This window comes from Protobothrops mucrosquamatus, unplaced genomic scaffold, assembly GCF_001527695.2.
Source record: "Protobothrops mucrosquamatus isolate PMUCROS unplaced genomic scaffold, P.Mucros_1.0 scaffold2194, whole genome shotgun sequence".
Taxonomy (NCBI): Eukaryota; Metazoa; Chordata; class Lepidosauria; order Squamata; family Viperidae; genus Protobothrops; species Protobothrops mucrosquamatus.
The window spans coordinates 39,868-59,447 of NW_015388287.1; the positions used below are offsets into that span (position 1 = coordinate 39,868).

At 39.5% G+C, this 19,580-nt stretch overlaps 1 protein-coding gene across 1 annotated transcript; it reads left to right on the forward strand.

Moving 5' to 3' along the window:
- The first annotated feature begins 751 nt into the window (after nucleotides 1-751).
- On the forward strand, nucleotides 752-18,250 carry LOC107295018 (uroplakin-3b). The gene is made up of 7 exons (XM_015824305.1): nucleotides 752-894; nucleotides 5,469-5,618; nucleotides 8,143-8,371; nucleotides 12,442-12,518; nucleotides 13,778-13,907; nucleotides 15,419-15,546; nucleotides 17,923-18,250. Exons 1-6 carry the CDS (start codon nucleotides 825-827, stop codon nucleotides 15,522-15,524), a joined length of 762 nt encoding a protein of 253 aa, XP_015679791.1. The 5' UTR covers nucleotides 752-824; the 3' UTR covers nucleotides 15,525-15,546; nucleotides 17,923-18,250.
- The last annotated feature ends 1,330 nt before the right edge of the window (nucleotides 18,251-19,580 follow it).

A 19,580-nucleotide genomic window follows, 5' to 3' on the forward strand; every position in this document is an offset into this window, starting at 1 on the left:
GGTGACTGAGGGACTTGAAATGGAGGTAACAGAGGCAGAAAACTCAGCAGCAGAGGCAACAAATTTCATGCTGGTACAATGTTTTTGCCAGCTTAAAGATAGATGAAAAGCATTTCAGCTCTGGGATATATAATATTCATTAATTTATGAATTTTATTACTTATGTTTCTTTCCCTTCAGGATCTCAGAGGCAGTGTCTACCTTCATTTTGTCCTCAAAACAAAAACCGCTGAGATAGGTTGGGCTGAAAAAGAATGATTTGCACAGATTTACCAGTGAGGATAACTTCGTAGTGCTACTCCACTCCTTTAGCCAACATACCTTACTGGTTTTCTTTATCTACGTAATGTCAGGCCAACCTGTGGAACATGCTGCATCTTGAGAAACACATCTACTTCCACAGTAAATCCCTACCCTTTCAATTCAAAATCTCCAAGACAAAGATCATAGATCTTCATTCTTTTCCTGAAATTAATCACCTCTAAGTGGCATCTGGAGAATGCCACTCCAGGTGAGACACTTTACAACTCCCCTCCCTATTGACTTTTTTGTTCCAGTTGATTCGCTTGCTTTGCTCACATTCAATTTACCTCTCCCTCTTGAAAACTAACCTTACCTGTTTGCTGCCAACCCTCCCTTGCCCCTTTCTATCGAGGAAGAAGAAGAAGAAGAAGAAGAAAAATATACAACTGTGCCAAAAATGAATGAGACGTGTGGGCGAGGCCTAATAAGGCACGACCACAAATGGGGTGGTGAGGGGAAAAAAACCCCATCCCTACTCAACTCTTCCACAGACACTTTTGCAAGACGGAACAGGAGACAAGATGATGGAAGTGATGGCAGTCTTCATGGTACTTTTGATTGGGACAACAATCAATGCTGCACATGCAGAAGGTAAGAGAGTTGTTGCTTGGCTGTTGTTTCAATGGATTCCATGGGAAATTAATGAATTGAATCATTTGGAATTGAAAGTATAAAAGATAATGTGCTATGTCTCTCATCGAACATCCACAGGCTAAACAGGCATTCCTCAACAAAATGCAAATTCTTTAGGGTAGGTGGGAAAAGAATGTTAGCTGTGTGTCAGCATACTGCGTGAAACCTGGTGGAAGATGGAGGGAGGGGAGAAATGTTCCCACAACATGCTAAGCCTCATTAATTTATTTTCTGCTAAATATGTTTTGGTAAACCAGTCAGTATGGTGGATATATGGTTCAATGTATTATGCAAATACAGAAAATTAATTAAATCAGCAATCAAATTAAGCATGCTGTGTGAACACAGCCTTTGGACTGCAATTTCTACCTCTTGCTAATTATGACTTGTTCTTTTAATGGACTGATTATTAACAAAATCCTAGTTTTTCACTGTTCATGGGGAAAAATATTAATCAATATATAAATGATTTGGTGGAAAGAGAATGAACAATGATTTGTATAGAGCCCTTTCCCAAAATAAGGTGACAATCAGGACCTAATTATGAAAAGGTCCATTAAGACTGTTCAACTCTCAATTCTCCAGTTTCTGTTTTTAAAGAAGAAAAAATATGTTCAATGGCATTTTTAGATTTCTCTTTTGAGAAGATTTTAAATTAACAAATAGCATAAACTGTCACAGGCAACAACCTGGTTCAGCAGATCTTGACATGAAACAGATGACAGCAAAGTGGAAAAGCGACTTGAAAGTCGATCAATGGGAAATGTTCTCGCTCCTTTAATAATTAAAACAATGAATAATCTTTGTAATACATTTAGTAATCATAATCTGATGTTCTAGAAACCCTAGATTTACATGGACAATTTTCTGGTTGATATCCCGTTCAATTTTTGTTTTTAGTAATATGTTCATTCAAACAACTAAAAGGACGAAGAGTTTCTATTTTAAAAGTAAGATTTCTTTCCAGATAAACTTTGTTTCTATTCTATTTTTGTGAGGGAGAACTAAAGTTATAGTTTGTGACATAATAAACAAGGTTATATAACCTTCATTTGATGCAGGATGTTCAAATTAGTATTGACTGTGGGTTATTGCGTAGACAAATCCCTGCAGTTTTCTTAAGTTTATGATTCAATATTTTAAGACCACCTCCAAGAATTCATAGTCTTGACTGCTATCCCGGCCACCTTTCTTGTGGATGGGTGGCTGACGATTCTTGACATTCTGAGCTTCCCTCATGTCCATCTAACTCAGCAAAAGCTTACCTGCAACCCTGGCTTATAGTCATCCCCCCAGTTTTAAATGTGTGCGCGCGCACCCACACACACACACACACACACACACACTTGGGTAAGTGCAGTGAGTTTTGACAGATTTCTAAACCAGGAATCTCTGGAGCAAGTCAAGATTTTTTCAGAATGATATGTACATCTTTCCTTACTTGCTTATGTGAGACATTTTGACCCAAGTATAATAAGAGTGAAGCTAACATCACAGATCATATTTTATTATTGCCCTCCTTCTTCCCTATGGATGCCCATGGGTTAAAATTGATGGCCTAGCCATGTATCCAAATTCATGTTTTCCCCAGTCAAAAATAGAATAACTGAATAACAGAGTTGGAGGGGACATTGGAGGTATTCTAGTCCAACCCCCTGCTCAGGCAGGAAACTATACCATTTCAGACAAATGTATATCCAATCTCTTCTTTAAAACCTCCAGAGCTGGCGCATCCGCAACTTCTGGAGGCAAGTCATTCCATTGATTAATTGTTCTAACTGTCAGGAAATTTCTCCTTAGTTCTAGGTTGCTTCTCTCTTTGGTTAGTTTCCATCCATTGCTTCTTGTCCTGCCTTCTGGTGCTTTGTAGAATAGGTTGACTCCCTCTTCTTTGTGGCAGCCCCTGAGATATTGGAACACTGCTATCATGTCCCCCCTCGTCCTTCTCTTCATTAAACTAGACATACCCAATTCCAGCAACCGTTCTTCATATGTTTTAGCCTCCAGTCCCCTAATCCTCTTTGTTGCTCTTCTCTGTATTCTTTCTAGAATCTCAACTTTTTTTTTTATATTGTGGAGACCAAAACTGGATGCAGTATTCCAAGTGTGGTCTTACAAGACATTATAAAGTGGTACTAACACTTCACGTGATCTTAATTCTATCCCTCTGTTAATGCAGCCTAGGACTGCATTGGCTTTTTCGGCAGCTGCAGCACACTGCTGGCTCATATTTAAGTGATTGTCCACTAGGACTCCAAGATCCCTCTCACAGTTACTACTATTGAGCCAAGTACCTGTGCATTTGGGTTTTTTTTGCCTAAATGTAGAACCTTACTTTTTTCACCATTTTGTTAGATAGGCCCCAACGTTCAAGTCTGTCAAGATCCATCTATATATTGTGCCTATCTTCTGGAGTATTTGCTGGATCTTTCTCTGCAGAATGGCGATGTCTGGTGAGAGGGGAAGGAAACAAAGGCAGGAAACTCAGCTGATCCCTGTTTTAACCTGCCTCTACCCCATAAATCAACATAAATTATTTGCTAGCATAGGGCTTGAAGTTGCAGAGGGATCTGCCAAGAAGCAACAAGACTTATGCAAGAAAAAGCATTCTGCTAACTCCGGAACTTGGGGACAACAATTCAACTAGATGCCAAGGAAGAAACCACTTCTGAAAATATGCAAAGAAATGCTAGGGTTTAGTGAACTTTAGGACAGGTGAGATTAGACTAAGTCTTTCCCGTTTTGTGTCTTCATTTAGTTCCATCCTTCAGCATGCTCATGGGGGAATGATATAAAATAATGGGGGAGAGATACTGTGGTCTGTTATTATCAACTACCAATGTCCACAGGAAGTGGTTTAAAAAAGGCAGCCACCGCAATGTAATCAAATTCCCTCTCCTTTGTACAGGCACGCAAACAAAAAGAGCAGGAATTTGATCATGAGCATAATTTTTCCCTTTTTGACCTCCTATGCAGATTAGGAAGCACCACTACCACCATCATTTTCTTACTGCTCCAGCTTCCCACTCCCATGTTCAAATCTAGAAGGGAAAACCATTTGGAAACTATAAAGTGCTATAAAGAGACCAGGCTGAAAAGTATAATTTTATTATAGCTGGTCCTCGACTTATGACCACAACTGAGCCCACAATTTCTGATGTTAAGTGAGACAGTTGTCAAGTGAGTTTTGCCCCATTTTACAACCTTTCTTGCCACAGATGTTAAGTGAATTACTGCAGTTGATAAGTTGGTAACCTGGATGTTACTGTAAGTGAATCTGGCTTCCCCACTGATTTTGCTTGTCCAAAGGTTGCAAAAGGTGATCACATGACCTTGGGAAACGGCAACGGTCGTAAGTATGACCCAGTTGCTAAGCATCTGAATTTTGATCACATGATCATGGGGATGCTACAAAGGTTGTAAGTGTTAAAAATGGGCATAAGTCACTTTTTTCAGTGCTGTTGTAACTTTGAACATCACTAAATGAAATGTTGTAAGCTGAGGACTACCTGTACATGCTTGGAAAAAATAACAGGATTTCACCTTAATACCATTTGACCAACAGATTGATCCTACTCACACCTCAAGATTAACTGGAATCATGGAATCATAGAATCTAAGGGGTGGAAGGGACCTTGGAGGTCTTCTAGTCCTCCCCAAAGCAGACATCTTTAGTCCATCCCAAATAAATAAATGGTTGTCCAATCTTTTCTTGAAAACCTCCAGCAATGGAGTACCCACAACTCCGGGAAGCAAGCCGTTCCATTGATTAATCATTCTCACTGTCAGAAAATTTCTCCTTAGTTTTAGTCTGGATCTCCTTCTGAAGAGCTTCCACCCAATTTTTCTTGTCCTGCCCCTCTTCCCTGTGACAACCTTCAAATATCTGAAGACCTGCTATTATGTCACCCTAACCTTTCTGTTTGTTAAGCTAAATATATTGTACCTAGTTCATTGTATGGTTTAGCCTCCAGACCCTTATCATCTTTGTGGCTCTTCTCTACAATCCGAGATTTTTTAATTATTATTTTTACTTCTTGGATGTTTTTATTTTACTTCTTACCTTGCAGCAAGATGAGCAGCAAACAAATTTAATAAATAATTATAATATTTTTTATTTTACTGATCAATATTTTAGCAACAATAGCAATGGCACGTGAGAAATACTTTTTGTTTCGGTTAAAAAAAAAGTCTTTCAGCAATGAAAAAGAGCTTTCTCAGATACAAAAATCTGAAGCCTCTCAAATATTTTAAGTATTTTGGACTTGAGCTTCAAGCAGCCCTTAACATAACCACCGTACTCTAGTTTCCAAAGTTCTTTTTCTGCACAGCTCAGATTTTAATCACATCACCCTTCCCTTCCTGCTTATCTATTTTAATACAATTTTGATAAACAAGAGGTGTTATGAAAATGCTTTAATTTTTTTTATATCTCCGACGATTAACCCACTGTAGAAAGTATTACGTGGAGAAGCCTTTGTGCTGTGGGACCTGAATGCAGAGGGAAAACTCACTTTGTTTTCTTTTTCCAGAATTGATTGACTATACTCCTCATCTCACTACTGAGGAAATAGCAGGGAAGATCACTGCTTCCACTTTTACCCTACAGCAACCACGCTGTGTCTTCTACAAGGTTGTCAGTCCCAGTGATGTGATCTGGCTGGTTGTGGCTCTTAGTACAGGTGTGTTACGATTCTTAGCAATGCGCTAGTAATAATTTCTAAAAGAGATGGAATAACCAACCACCAAGCGGCTCATTCTAGAGAAACAGATCTACACTACAGTTGCAATTACTATATTTATTGAGCTATCAGTCCTTGGGTGTTACTGAAAAAATACTAATCCCAGTTAAACTCTTTAAAAATCAGGTGATGTGGTCAGTAACTTTACTGTGTGAACTAAATGCCTGTGCAGTGGGGTTTTTTTTTGCATGGAACAGCCCTCGTTTTAATGATTATTCTTGATTCAAAGACAATGTGTGGTTACAATCTCTACTGTATGATCCAGTTTGGTTCCATGATAGAACATTCCATTAGATAAAGCTTTGGAAGTGCCATTATCGCTTCAGGAAGGTTTGGATGGGGAATTACAGTCCCCACTTTTCCCAAACAGTGTGAATTGAAATTCACCAGCAAATCAGTGATTTTTAGCAATGGGATTAGAGGAGGGTGGGAATTAAAATAGTTATTAAGCCTTCATCAAGATCAATGGTTTTATTTTATTTTTTATTCCAAGGCAACCCTCCAAACAAGACATGGACATTTCAGGGCTATACTTTCCAGTGACAGTACAACAACGTAACCTATCTCCCCATCTCCCTCTTTTTCACTAGGGCAATGTGCATAGATTTAATTTCCAAAAAACTTAACATCTGCAGAGTATGAAAGGAAAACAGCTGGGCTGGACCTCAATTGAATGTTAAGGGAATTGACTTGATCTCAAAGAATGATTGCATGCCATATATGCAGAAATGCCCTCTACTAGCTTATAATGGTCCAGGATCCTTGCACTGACAATGGATTGCAAAATAGAAGGCTGAAAATTGATTATAATGATAATAATAATAAAGTCCTGGCTTCTTTCCAGATACAGTAGGTTAGTTTGCATCCAGCACACGCTCATTTATCTTTATAGTCAGAACAGAGCAAGCACATAGAGAGACTGCTCAGATTAGTCACCCAAAAAATAATGCAGCTTGGTATTAATAATAAATATCAGCAAGCACCAAAACAGTTAATTGGCAAAGCTGGACAAAAGGCAGGCAAAAGCACAGAATGAGAGAAAGAAGAACAGGCAGTGATTTATATTGTCTATACATCTAACTATAGGTACAGTAGTTCTCAACTTATGACGAGTCACTGAGCAACTGTTCAAAGGACCTACCTGGAGGGTATTTATGACCGAGATTCAAAGTCGCCCTCCGCCCCTACAATCATGGGGTTGCACTTTGGATGCTAGGCAACCAGGCCACATTTATATCCATTTACTGTATATCCATGGTACTGTAACATGCTGAAAACCGGTGTTTACGTCTGGTTTTTGGCAAAACTAGCCCATAGTGAGCTGTAGTGTCATTTAACAACCCCAGCAATTGCTTAACAACTGTAGTGTTGACTTGCTTAATGACCTTCACAAAAAGGTAAAAAAAATTGGGTAGGTCATGTGACTGACTCACTTTACCACTGTCACAAGTTACGACCATGATAGGCAGGCTCCATCACAGTCATAACTGGAAGACTATGTGTATCAAAAAGGCCACTTTCCAGAACCACTGGAAACAGGACTCTGTTTCAATCAGCATGGGCTGTCCAAAGAGAGTGGCCTTTTGTTATTCCAGTTGTTTTCCTTTAATGTATTTAACAGTAGCAGAATAAGATGGAAAGAAGGCTTCCAGGTGATTCCCCCTTCTATCATGATTCCCTAGTTCCAGGTGATTCTCCTGCTACCAAGTGATTCTGCCTGCTTCTACCAGGTGATTCACCTCCTCCATTGTCCCATTGTGCTACCAGTTGGACTACTGTACTGTGCTCTACATGGGACTGTCCTTGAAGAGTACCCATTCAGCTGATTCAGAATGCAGCATGGGCACACATTACACCTCTGCTTGGCAAGTTGTATTGATTACCATTTTGTTTCCAGATCCAATTAAAGATGCAATTTTAAGCCCTACATGGCAAGGGATCATGTTATATGAGAGATCACATTTCCCCAATGATATCTTCCTGTCCTGCCAGATCCAGCAGAGAGGACATGCTACAGGTTCAGTCCACTAGGGAGCTATATTTGGGTGGGCCTTAAAGGGTGGACCCTTTCTTCTGTGACATCCTCCCCCTGAAGTGATGCTGTTTTTATCACTTTTGACTTTCTGAACAACTTGGTTGTGTCATTAGGGCCAGGGACTCACAGAGACTGGCAACATATTGAGATGGCTCCGTTATTACTAACATCCCTTTGTCCAACATTTCTTCTTAAGCTGTGCTTTTAATGTTTTTAGTAATAATAATAACCACAATAACAGTAATCTGTTATTTGTTAACTATTAGCTTTGTTGTACATTAGTACATTACCCAACCATCGCTTGTTTTGTGAGATGAATGGTATTTAAATTTGATGACGGTTTGGTGGACGAGGCATGATGGATCCACCACTCACAAACTTCAGCTTTGGTGGAACAGAGAAATAATTATTTGCTCTTTTTCCCCATAGCTGTGAAGACTTTCAAAAATCCCAGCACGCCTGAGGATCTGCCTTACCAATTTTTTGACACACATCATGTTTACATGACTTTGAACACCACGGTGTCGAATTACCCCTGTCCAGAAAAAAGTGAAGATGATGAAATTACCATCCTGCGTGTGGGGACTGAAACTCAGTGCGTTCTGGATCTTTCGCGGCCAGACTGTAATGGTCCTCTTCCAGGGCCAGGACCCTACAGGTGAGAAAAGAATGTTAGAAATTTCCCCGAAGTTCTCTATAGCTTATTTCTTCATTGTCTGAATTGATAGCAAAACAATACATGTCCATAATACAAAGCTGACACGTTTGAACTGTGGTGCTGTCATAAATTATGGCATACACCAGCCAGAGTAACTAACAGAGAAGTGTTAAATCGTATAAAACCAGACACTGGAAGCTAAAATCATAAGACTACATCTGATTTATTTTGGCCATGCTATGCATGTGAATTCATTGGAGAAGGCAATGATGTTAGGAATGGTTAGTGGACATAGAAGGGGAAAGCAAAGAACATGCTGGCTTCATAACATCAAATTTGATGCAAAGTTGAATATACAACAATTGAAAGAAACTGTGCTTGACAGGATAGCATGGAGAGCACTTGCCTATAAAGTCACCAAGAGTCGGATGTGACTAAATGGTTAAAAACAGCAATACATATCCCACGTACATAGACTATTCAAAGAGAGGAATGCATTTCAAAGTATATAATTCCAAAGTTGTCCAATCTGCCTAGGTATGTTTCTATATAAAGTATATATTAATGACCATTTTTAAGGCTTTCAAACCTTGGCCATGTACCTGAGCCTGGGGCTCTGAATGTATTAAGAGTCCTGTTTCTTGGCTTTAATGTTAATTGGTTAATTATCTCAGCTGCCGTATATATTTATTTTGGAGGTTTTTATTATTTTAAATATTTTTTAATGTTTAATTGCTTTTATATATTTATATTTTATGTATTTAGAACGGTGAGCTGCTGAGAGTCGCAGTTTAAGATGGGCAGCTAGAGAAATCAAATAAATAACTTCAAAAGCTACATCTATTCAGCCCAGATAATGTATACAAACTATTTTCCCATGATGTATTTCTTGTGCCTTGGCAATGCATAAATGATTTGGTCTAATGATTAAAAGACCAGGCTAGAACTCACCATGAGATTGTGGTTCTAGTCCCACTTTGGGCATAAAGCTGGCTGAGTTACTTTGGGCCAGTCATTCTTTCTTTCAGCCCAACCCACCTCACAGGGTTGTCGTTGTGGGGAAAATAGGAAGAGGAAAGAGTGCTACATATGTCCACTGCCCTGAGTTATTTATAAAAATTACAATGGTAGGATAAAAAATAAATAAATTTAAAAAATAATGTCACTTAATGTCATTAAGGCGGAAACACCAGTATCTCTTAATAATAATAATAATAATAATAATAATAATAATAATAATAATAATAATAATAATAATAATAATAATAATAATAAAGTTGGAAGGGACCTTGGAGGTCATCTAGTCCAATCCCCTGCTCAGGCAGGAAACCCTATACCATTTCGGACAAATGGCTGTCCAGTCTCTTCTTAAAAACTTCCAGTGTTGGAGCATTCACCACTTCTGGAGGCAGGTTGTTCCACTGGTTAATTGTTCTAACTGTCAGGAAGTTTCTCCTTAGTTCTAGGTTGCTTCTCTCTTTGGTCAGTTTCCACCCGTTGCTTCTCGTCCTGCCTTCAGGCGCCTTGGAAAATAGCTTGACTCCCTCTTCTTTGTGGCAGCCCCTGAGATATTGGAACACTGCTATCATTTTCCCCCTCGTCTTTCTCTTCATCCATTTCATTTTCAAATGAAGCCTCGTGTTAAAAATTAAAATGCAGAAGGAAGAAGTTAAAAAGGAGAAAAAGCAGACGAAAAATTAAAATATGGGAGATTTTGGATATGCATAGATATATATGCACACAAATGTGCTATGAAGTATAAATCCAAACATTTGAAACATTCATTCTCAATGTTGCTACTCAGCACAATTCTTGTTCAGTTGAAAGATATATGTTAAGAATAAAACTATTACTATTACTAATAAATGGTGACTCAGCTGAATACACTAGGGCATTGCTCAAAGCTCTTTGCTTTTGTTTTTCAAGCATTTCCTCCTTTAAGCATCTTTAAATGCCATTGATCCAAAGGAAGATGGATTTTTGTTTTCCACATGAAAATATCAATACACATTACACAGTTAACTTTCAGGATAAACAATGTTATGCAGAGCATTGAAAAGAAGTCAGAAATATTAAGCCCAAAAAAATTAAAGACATGAGATGAGAAAAAGAAAAGATAGATAAATCTGACTTACAGCAATACCTTTTATTAACCTTTTCATAGCCTTTTACCATTGCAAATCACCTTTGCTTCCAAGATGTGTTGATGTCATTATTTACACTCCCTTTTGTTCTTGACTTTCCCAGTGTTTTGTAACAATAGATCTAAAATTTGTTCTTCTAAGAAAAAAGCTCAATCAATTATTTATGTTGCAATAGCCTGTCTTAGGAAATATAGGCAGTAAATCAACAACACGATTTATTGTCAAAGGGTTATTTCTCCAAGAAACCTGGAGCAAAAAAATGACTAATTGGATGTTGTCACTTAAGGTAATTGTGTTACATTTCCTGTCCATTTCCTGTTACAAGTCACCTATTTGGGAAGAGATGAGAAATGGTTTGGTAGCCAATATGGGCGGTGGGAGATTGGGAGAAGGGAATCTAGAGGAAGATTTCTTTTAAAACTGTGATTTGCCTATTTTACAACATAGATCATAGAATAATAGAGTTGTAAGGGACCTTGGACATCTTCTAGTCCAAACCCCAGCTCAAGCAGGAGATCTTATACCACTTGAGCAGGAGAACCTATACCAGAGGTCCCCAACCTTGTCCACTTTATGACTTGTGGACTTCAACTTCCAGAATTCCTCAGCCAGAAGTTGAAGTCCACAAGTCATAAAGTGGACAAGGTTGGGAACCCCTGCCCTATACCATATATTTACAATATGATTGTCAGATACTTTTTTTATTGATCTGGGACAATCAATCATCAATCAATTATGTGTTCCCCATCTCAAAATGAAAGGACAATGGTCAGGTTTGGGTGCTCATGTTCAGAGTAGGTTCAAAAAGCCAGAATAAAAGGAATGTGGAAGTCCCACAGGACCGAGGAGCCACAGGTTTTCCACCCCTACATCAAGCCTGTCATGCTGAATTATGAACCTGTTTCACACACAAAAACACATCCTTTTTCTTTCTCATCCTCCCTGTTCTTCAGAAGAAGGTTTACCTTCTGCTGTAGAAAACCTTCTTTCTGTAAAGTGCAGAAAAAAGCAACAAAGGTGATTAGGGGACTGAAGGCTAAAATATATGAAGAACAGTTACAGGAATTGGGTATGTCTCTAGTCTAATGAAAAGAAGGACTGGGGTGACATGATAGCAATGTTCCAATATTTGAGAGGCTACCACAAAGAAGAGGGGGGGGTGACAACCTATTTTCCAAAGCACCAGTAGGCAGGACAAGAAGCAATGGATGGAAACTAATCAAGGATAGAAGCAACCTAGAGCTAAAGAGAAATTTCCTAATGGTGAGAATAATTAACCAGTGGAACAGCTTGCCTTCAGAAGTTGTGGGTGCTTCATCACTGGACCGCCATTTGTCTGAAATTGTATAGGGTCTTCTGCTTGAGTAGTGGGTTGGACTAGAAGATCTTCAAGGTCTCTTCCAACTCTGTTATTCTATTAACTTTAACACCCTGTGGAGGCTTTCTACTGATTATTTATTTATTTTAGTTCTTTTCTATTCTAGGATGTATGTCAACTCACTGCAGCCAACTCCCACAGCCAACTCTCCATGGTATGGCCAAGTCACTACAGGACAACTTGCCACAGGACAATTCAACAATTCAATTTAATTATTTAAAATAATTTTAAAAATATTTTAATTTTTATCATTCACATTTCATTTTGTCTCTCCTTCTGCATCCTTTCTTTAATGATAATATTCCACCATTTCTTTGATATCAGTGTAACTCTTGTCCTGTGGTGAGTTGTCTCATGACAAATTGGTTATGGCAGGTTGTCCTGCGGCAAGTTGGCTGCAGCAAGTTAGCTGTGGCAAGTGGGCCATGATGAGTTGTCCTAGACCTGAAAAATAATCAGGCAGGAACAGTTGCCATTTATTTGAAAAAAGCAATTGCTGATAAATTTTGGAACACCCCTCACTGTCATTAACACTCTTCTCTTTCCAGGGTCAAGTTCCTGGTAATGAATTCAACAAGCGTCATAAAGGAATCAAAATGGTCTGATCCCATCAAACTGATTCAAGGTAACTAGTCATGGGTACCAGTAGCATCACCTGTCACATATCCAGCCTGTTGGAATCCCATTCATTTTGGTTCCACAGTCACACATGGAACTAACTCTACAATATTTTATACACACTAACCTGAAAGTAAATCTCATTAAATTCAGTTGGGCTTCTTTCTGAAAAAAAGAGAAATTATATATTGAGGATTATTTTTAGTATAGTGATTTTTGTTACTATTTGTTATTTCCAACTCTCTAAAAACTCCCCAGTGTTGCTTCATGAATGGGCAACCTTAGACATTGGGGTCAGTTCATGATGCAAAACATGATTTACTGGAGTATTTCTCAATCTTGGCAACTTTAAGATATATCAACTTCAACTCCCAGAATTCCCCAACCAGCTTGCAAGATTGATAGCAATAGCAATAGCAATTGCACTTAGTCTCATATGCCGCTTTACAATGCTTTACAGCCCTCTCTAAGCAGTTTGCAGAGTCAGCATATTGCCCCCAGCAATCTGGGTCCTCATTTTACAAACCTCGGAAGGATGTAAGGCTGAGTCAACCTTGAGCTGTGAGGATCGAACCCCTGGCAGTTAGCAGAATTAGCCTGCAATACTGCATTCTAACCACTGTGCCACCACAGCTCATTAATGTTAGTCTTTCAAGGTGGAACAGACTAGAATGCCAGAGCTATGAATGCTAATGTGACTTTATTATAAGGTTTAGTAACAAAATCTTGCAAGTCTCAATGTGCTTCCCCCATCTTTTTATCTTCATGAAAATAAGGGAGGGTCAAATCTGAGACAAATTACATTTCTGCCTTGGACTCAGATTTCTTTTATCTGTCCACCACCTTGGCTGTGACTCTTCCTCCTGTTCCCCAAGATTATTCCTACTGCCCATTAGAGAGGTAGAGATAGAGAATTTTGCCATGGATTTTGCTAGGGTTCACAGTAAAATTAACATGAGCAGGAACAAGTTCTCTCCAGCTTTTATTGTTCTCTGGGGTGGGAGGATGCCCTCGCTCAGTAATGGAAATTTAGGGTTCAGTTGTGGCCATAAGTCAAGGACTACCTGTACAAATCCAGGAAGACTGGTGTTATATAAATCTACACTGGTTGGAGGTGCTTCTGTGCACTCTTACATATCTTGATTTCAAAGAATAATTTCAGTGTAGGCATTACAAAGTATTCCCTGTACTGGAGGAAGGGACACTTTTCTACAATGGTGCCTTGAAAGGATTGCATGATAAAAATGTAAATTTGTTTTTCACTAGGGAAAAATCCTGACAGCATTATTGTCAGACCCAGACGGCGGAGAACTGAGACAACCATCATTGCCACCATCCTGCCCATCCTCTTTGCCATTCTCCTGGCTGCTCTCATTGCCGCCTTGATCTATAAATAGTATGTTTCATATATCTATGAATATATGTATATGCACACAAATACATATATACACATTGTCTTTAATTGCATTAAAAATGCGAATCCTGGGTGTGTGCATGTTAGAAAAGCAAAAGAAATTGAGCACCAGGATAAAAATATAAACAAAACTATTTAATATAAAACCACTTAGCTTTCATCAGCCAAACTGCTGACATCGTCAGAGTGAAAGTAAAGGATCTGGGAGTTTACTTATATGGCCAGCTGCTTCTGTGCCCTGCTCCTTGAGCGAGTCACCGGTCCATTTGCTTAGATCGGCCATAATGCTCCTAGTCGTCTCACACCTCTCAGCATATTGGCGAGTTCACAAGCTGTTCCCCCGCCCGCAGTTGCTCCCTTAGCGCGCATGCAAATGCCCAGAGGCTGATTATCCAGAGGAGGGGAGCAAAGAGCAAAAGCGGCTGGATAATAAGCCTCTGGGCGTTTGCATGCACACTAAGGGAGCGACTGTGGGCGGGGGGAACAGCTTGTGAACTTGCCAATATGCTGAGAGGTGCAAGACGACTAGGAGCATTATGGCCGATTGAAGCAAATGGACTGGTGACTCGCTCAAGGAGCAGGGTGCAAAAGCAGCTGGCCGTATAAGTAAACTCCCAGATCCTTTACTTTCACTCTGACGATGTCAGCAGTTTGGCCGACGAAAGCTATATGGTTTTATATTAAACAGTTTTATTTATACTTTTATCCTGGTGCTCGATTTTTTTTGTTTTTCTAACATATATACACATACATACATACATACATACATACATACATACATACATACATTCATACATGGGAAGAGAATCTTATCCTGACCCAATCAGGTACCTTGAACCTATGGAGAGAGGTTCTTTTCCTATGTTCTGTGATATTGGCTCATATGCTTGGAATATTTTTCTTGACATTGTGAGAACGTTCACACATTTCACTAGAACACAATCTCATTTGCTTGGTTTTAGGGATAAGAATCTAGTCATTGTGATTTGTAGACCACCATTAAGCTTAGGGCAATGTACGAGGCCAGCCAAATGTGGTTTATTCAAACCATGTTTAATAAATATTTGACTCAGCATAATAGGCAAACCCATCCATTTGGAAAGTCCTCCCAACCATGAAATCATGCCAAGGGAAAAAGATTTTGACTTTGACTGAATGGAGTGGGCCTAGGAAATGATGAACCCACCCAAAATTTTCTACTGTGGTGGAAGTTTTCCATAGTCTTTGGCAGGTCTTCCCCAAATTTGCTACCTGAGATTCTACAAAGTGGGAACCTTCTGTACCCAAAGACAACATTTTTCTTTTCTCACAAGCTAAGTGTGCAATCCCCAACCCACAGGCACTGTGGGAAGGCTGCCATAAAACAGATGGGGAAATGTCAGTATTCTTCAACTAGTTGTCAACATGGTAGATTGACCCTATTATCCTGCATAATTCTCAAGCCTTACCTTGTATCTCATCTTTATTCCATCTTTGCCTTTTCTTTTCCACAGTTCCAGCATTTGTGACAAACCGATGTCTGTCGATTTTATGGGAATACAGGATCCAGCCATAGTGCGCTACACCCCTCATCAAGTACATGAGTCCAACAAGTTATGAGCTCCTAAGTTGCTGAATATCAGTCAGTATTTTCCTTCCTTTTTCCTACCTGCTTCCTGTTTCATTTATTAATTACAACTTTTGTTTGAAAATTTCCAGTGATGGAGTACCTAGAACTCCAGGAGGCTGTTCCATTGCTTAACTGTTCTCAGGGTCAAGAAATTCCTCTTTGAGTTTGGATCTCCCTCTATGAAGCTTCCATCCTTATCCAACCATCAGGAGCTATGGAGGCAAATCCACACCTTTTTCTCTATGAAAGCCTTTCAGGTGTTTGAAGAGAGGTTTTTTTAATCATATCTCCTTTTAGTTGCATTCTTCTCTCCTCAAAGGAATCCTGGAATTACAAGGTCTCTGTCATCACCAATTACATCTTTCATAGTTACTTGTAAAAGAAAATGGCAATTAAATGAGCTTCATTCTGTAATTCAAGTACCGCTATGTGGTTAGAACTGATCCATCCCTCCAGCCAGTGGAAATTGAATAGATGATCAACGTTCTTTCAAAAGTATTTGCCTTCTTGCTGAAAAGTTTATTTGTAATGTGATAAATATATTGGAAATATTTCTTTTTCCAATAGAGACATAAAACCTGTGAAAAAGATCATCATGTGTGCCAATTTTCAAAAGATGTAATCCCTAATGGAACTGCATAGTTCTTAATGGAACTGCATCTACATGGGGGGAAGTACGCAATGGGGTACCCCAAGGCTCTGTCTTAGGCCCAGTGCTCTTCAACATCTTCATCAATGATTTGGATGAAGGGATAGATGGGGAACTCATCAAACTTGCAGACGACACCAAGCTGGCAGAAATAGCCAACACTGCAGAAGACAGGCTCAAGATACATAAGGATCTTTACAGACTTGAACACCAGGCTCTATCTAATAAAATGAAATTCAGTGGTGAGAAAATTAGGGTTCTACATTTAGTCAATAAAAATCAAATGCACAGATATAGAATAGGTGGTACTTGGCTCAATAACTCAACTGTGAGAGGGATCTTGGAGTCCTAATTGACAATCACTTAAATATGAGCCAGTAATGTGCTGCAGCTGCCAAAAAAGCCAACACAGTCCTAGGCTGCATTAACAGAGGGATAGAATCAAGATCATGTAAAGCAGGCATGTCAAACTGCTGGCCCGCAGGCCAGATGCGTCATGACAAAACCGCACCCACCCCATTGCTGGCAATGGGGAAAAAGTCACGATACGTCGTGCGATGTCACATGATGTCGCGAGTTTGACATGGCTGATGTAAAGTGTTAATACCACTTTATAATTCCTTGGTAAGGCCACACTTGGAATATTGCACTGAGTTTCAGTCGCCATGATATAAAAAAGTTGTTGAGACATTAAAAAGAGTGCAGGGAAGAGCAACAAAGATGATTAGAGGACTGGAGGCTAAAACATATAAAGAACAGTTGCTGGAATTGGGTATGTCTAGTAACTAGTTTAATAAAGAGGAGGTCTAGGGGTGACATGATAGCAGTGTTCCAATATCTCAAGGGTTGCCACAAAGAAGAGGGAGTCAAGCTCTTCTCCAAAACACCTGAAAGCAGGACAAGAAGCAATGGATAGAAACTAATCAAGGAAAGATCCAACCTAGAACTAAGGATGAAATTCCTGACAGTTAGAATAATTAATCAGTGGAACGATTTGTCTGCAGAAGTTGTGGGTGCTCCAACATTGGAAGTTTTAAATAAGAGATTAGACAACCATTAGTCTGAAATGGTATAGGGTTTCCTGCCTGAGCAGGGGGTTGGACTAGAAAACCTCCAAGGTCCCTTCCAACTTTATTATTCTGAAGAGAAGGACGAGGGGGGACATGATAGCAGTGTTCCAATATCTCAGGGGTTGCCATAAAGAAGAGGGAGTCAAGCTATTCTCCAAAGCGCCTGAAGGCAGGACAAGAAGCAACGGGTGGAAACTAATCAAGGAGAGAAGCAACCTAGAACTAAGGAGAAACTTCCTGACAGTGAGAACAATTAACCAGTGGAACAANTTATTATGTGAGTTTGCCTAACTTGTAAACCATGGCATAATGGGGGTGGGAAAAGGTGAGTTGGTTCTATGATTCATAGCTAAACATCACAGAATCCTCTTAGTTGGTTCCCAAAGCAATAATTTAAACAGAGTTATGTCTATCTATCATGTAACACTAAACAATTATTCTTGCTTAAGCTGCCAAGAAGTCAAGATGTACAAAATTTATTGTGCTCCTCCCATCATACTTTCTTGGCTATGTGTTCATATGACCAATCCATCTTGGTCATTGGTAGGGTCCCTTGGAGTTGTCTGCATCTCAGGAAGAGAGGTGGACAATTGATATAATTATGATCAGCAGCCTCAAAATATTCTCATTGGTCAGTAATTAGGACATTCCATTTTGTTAACCAACCAGGACATCAACAACAGTTGAGACAGCATGATCACTAACATATTCTACAGACATAACTGAAGAATCTTTGGAAGGAAACACCAGTGTGTGGTACAATCCATGAAGAAAAAGAAATGATAAAACATGAGTCATGATGTCAGAACGTAAATCCTGGCTATAAAGGCAAGACAAGAAGGGATCCACCTTTAATTCCCATTTGGACTTAATGTTATATTTACTCTGATGAAAAGAACTTGAAGGGATTTGTAATCGGGTTTCTCTGTTTTAAATCATTTGTTTTTGTAAAGCATGTGAATATTATTAAGAGTAAATTTATATTCTTTCACAACCAAGATGTGATTGTGTTATTTTTATTGCATTTCCCAAGGATAGTTTTTTTTACTGGATTTTTAAAAAAAACTTGGATCTCACATGGAAAATCAGAAAATTAATTTTCCTGGATGGAGACTCACAGCGCTCAACTTCTTGAAAGAACAGGGATATAAAAGCTAGAAAGAATTCGGCAGTATTATTATGGAAACTAACTTCCACATTCAGAAAAGTCCCTGGTTTAATACTTATTCACAAAACAAGGTCCTGTTTTGTGAATATAGCCTCTCAATGCTCCTTTCAAACCACTTTTGGGAGAGTACTGAGGGAAAAATTGGGAAAAAATGATGGACTTGATAGAACTAATCTAACAGGGAACTCTGATTTCATAGAGTTTCCAGATATCACGTAGACTTGTTTTCATAACAAAAGCTCAGCTTGGAAATCCTAGTAATAAGGATGAAAATATCCCAATGACTGAACAGAGTGCAAATCTGCCTTACGTTCAGAAAGATATTCAGAGAAACATCAGCTTTATGGGAATAAGATTCTCTAGATCTGTGTTTTTCAAACCTGGCAACTTGAAAATGTGGGGAATTCTGGGAGTTGAAGTTCCCACATCTTCAAGTTGTCAAGTCTGAAAAATATTAATCTAGATGAACATTATCCTGATAACAGATGTTTGGACTATGTCTGTGGGGGAGTGTCAACAGAACGGTCTAGTCTGATCATAGCCATCAATTTTGGTTAGGAGACTCTTATCTATTCCACCTTGCCAGGTGTTACCAGGTCCCATCAAAGAGAGGAGATGTCACTTCAACAGAAAGAGCACAGTTCTGAAGAACAAGATACACAATTCCAATGAAAGGTCTCTCTGGACTGGTGGACATTTACTGCGGTACTGACATGATCTAGATGGCCCTTGAACCTTGAATGGGACAATTGACTGCAGCCACCTCACCCCAGTCACATCACCTTGGTCCCCCCACCCCAGCCAACCCACTGTGATCACCCTTCTTTGACTGCCCCTCCTTAGCTGCCTCACCTTGGGCAATTTGCCATGGGATACCTCACCCCGGGCATTTCACCATGCAGAACACCTGGCCGCCAGCACAGGTACTTCTGGCATTTGGTGAATTATCCCATGTGGCTAGTTGTCCTATGCTACTCCCCACCAAGAGCCCTCGTCATGTGCTGCATCTAATGGGAAGGCAGAGGTCCATCCCTTGGTGTGCTGATTGAGTTATCCTGCACAGTTAATTGTCTCATGTGGTGAATCACCCAAGATGTGATATCCTGCAGCGAGTCGCCTGGGGTGAGGTGGCTGGGGAAGGGTGGCCGTGGATAGGCGA

Excerpts from the sequence above, each read along its gene's own strand:
- LOC107295018 (XM_015824305.1), top strand. The coding sequence starts at position 825 with ATGATGGAAGTGATGGCAGTCTTCATGGTACTTTTGATTGGGACAACA. Across the intron at positions 5,619-8,142 it reads GGTTGTGGCTCTTAGTACAG|CTGTGAAGACTTTCAAAAAT; the intron begins GTGTGTTACGAT and ends TTTTCCCCATAG. Across the intron at positions 12,519-13,777 it reads TCCCATCAAACTGATTCAAG|GGAAAAATCCTGACAGCATT; the intron begins GTAACTAGTCAT and ends GTTTTTCACTAG.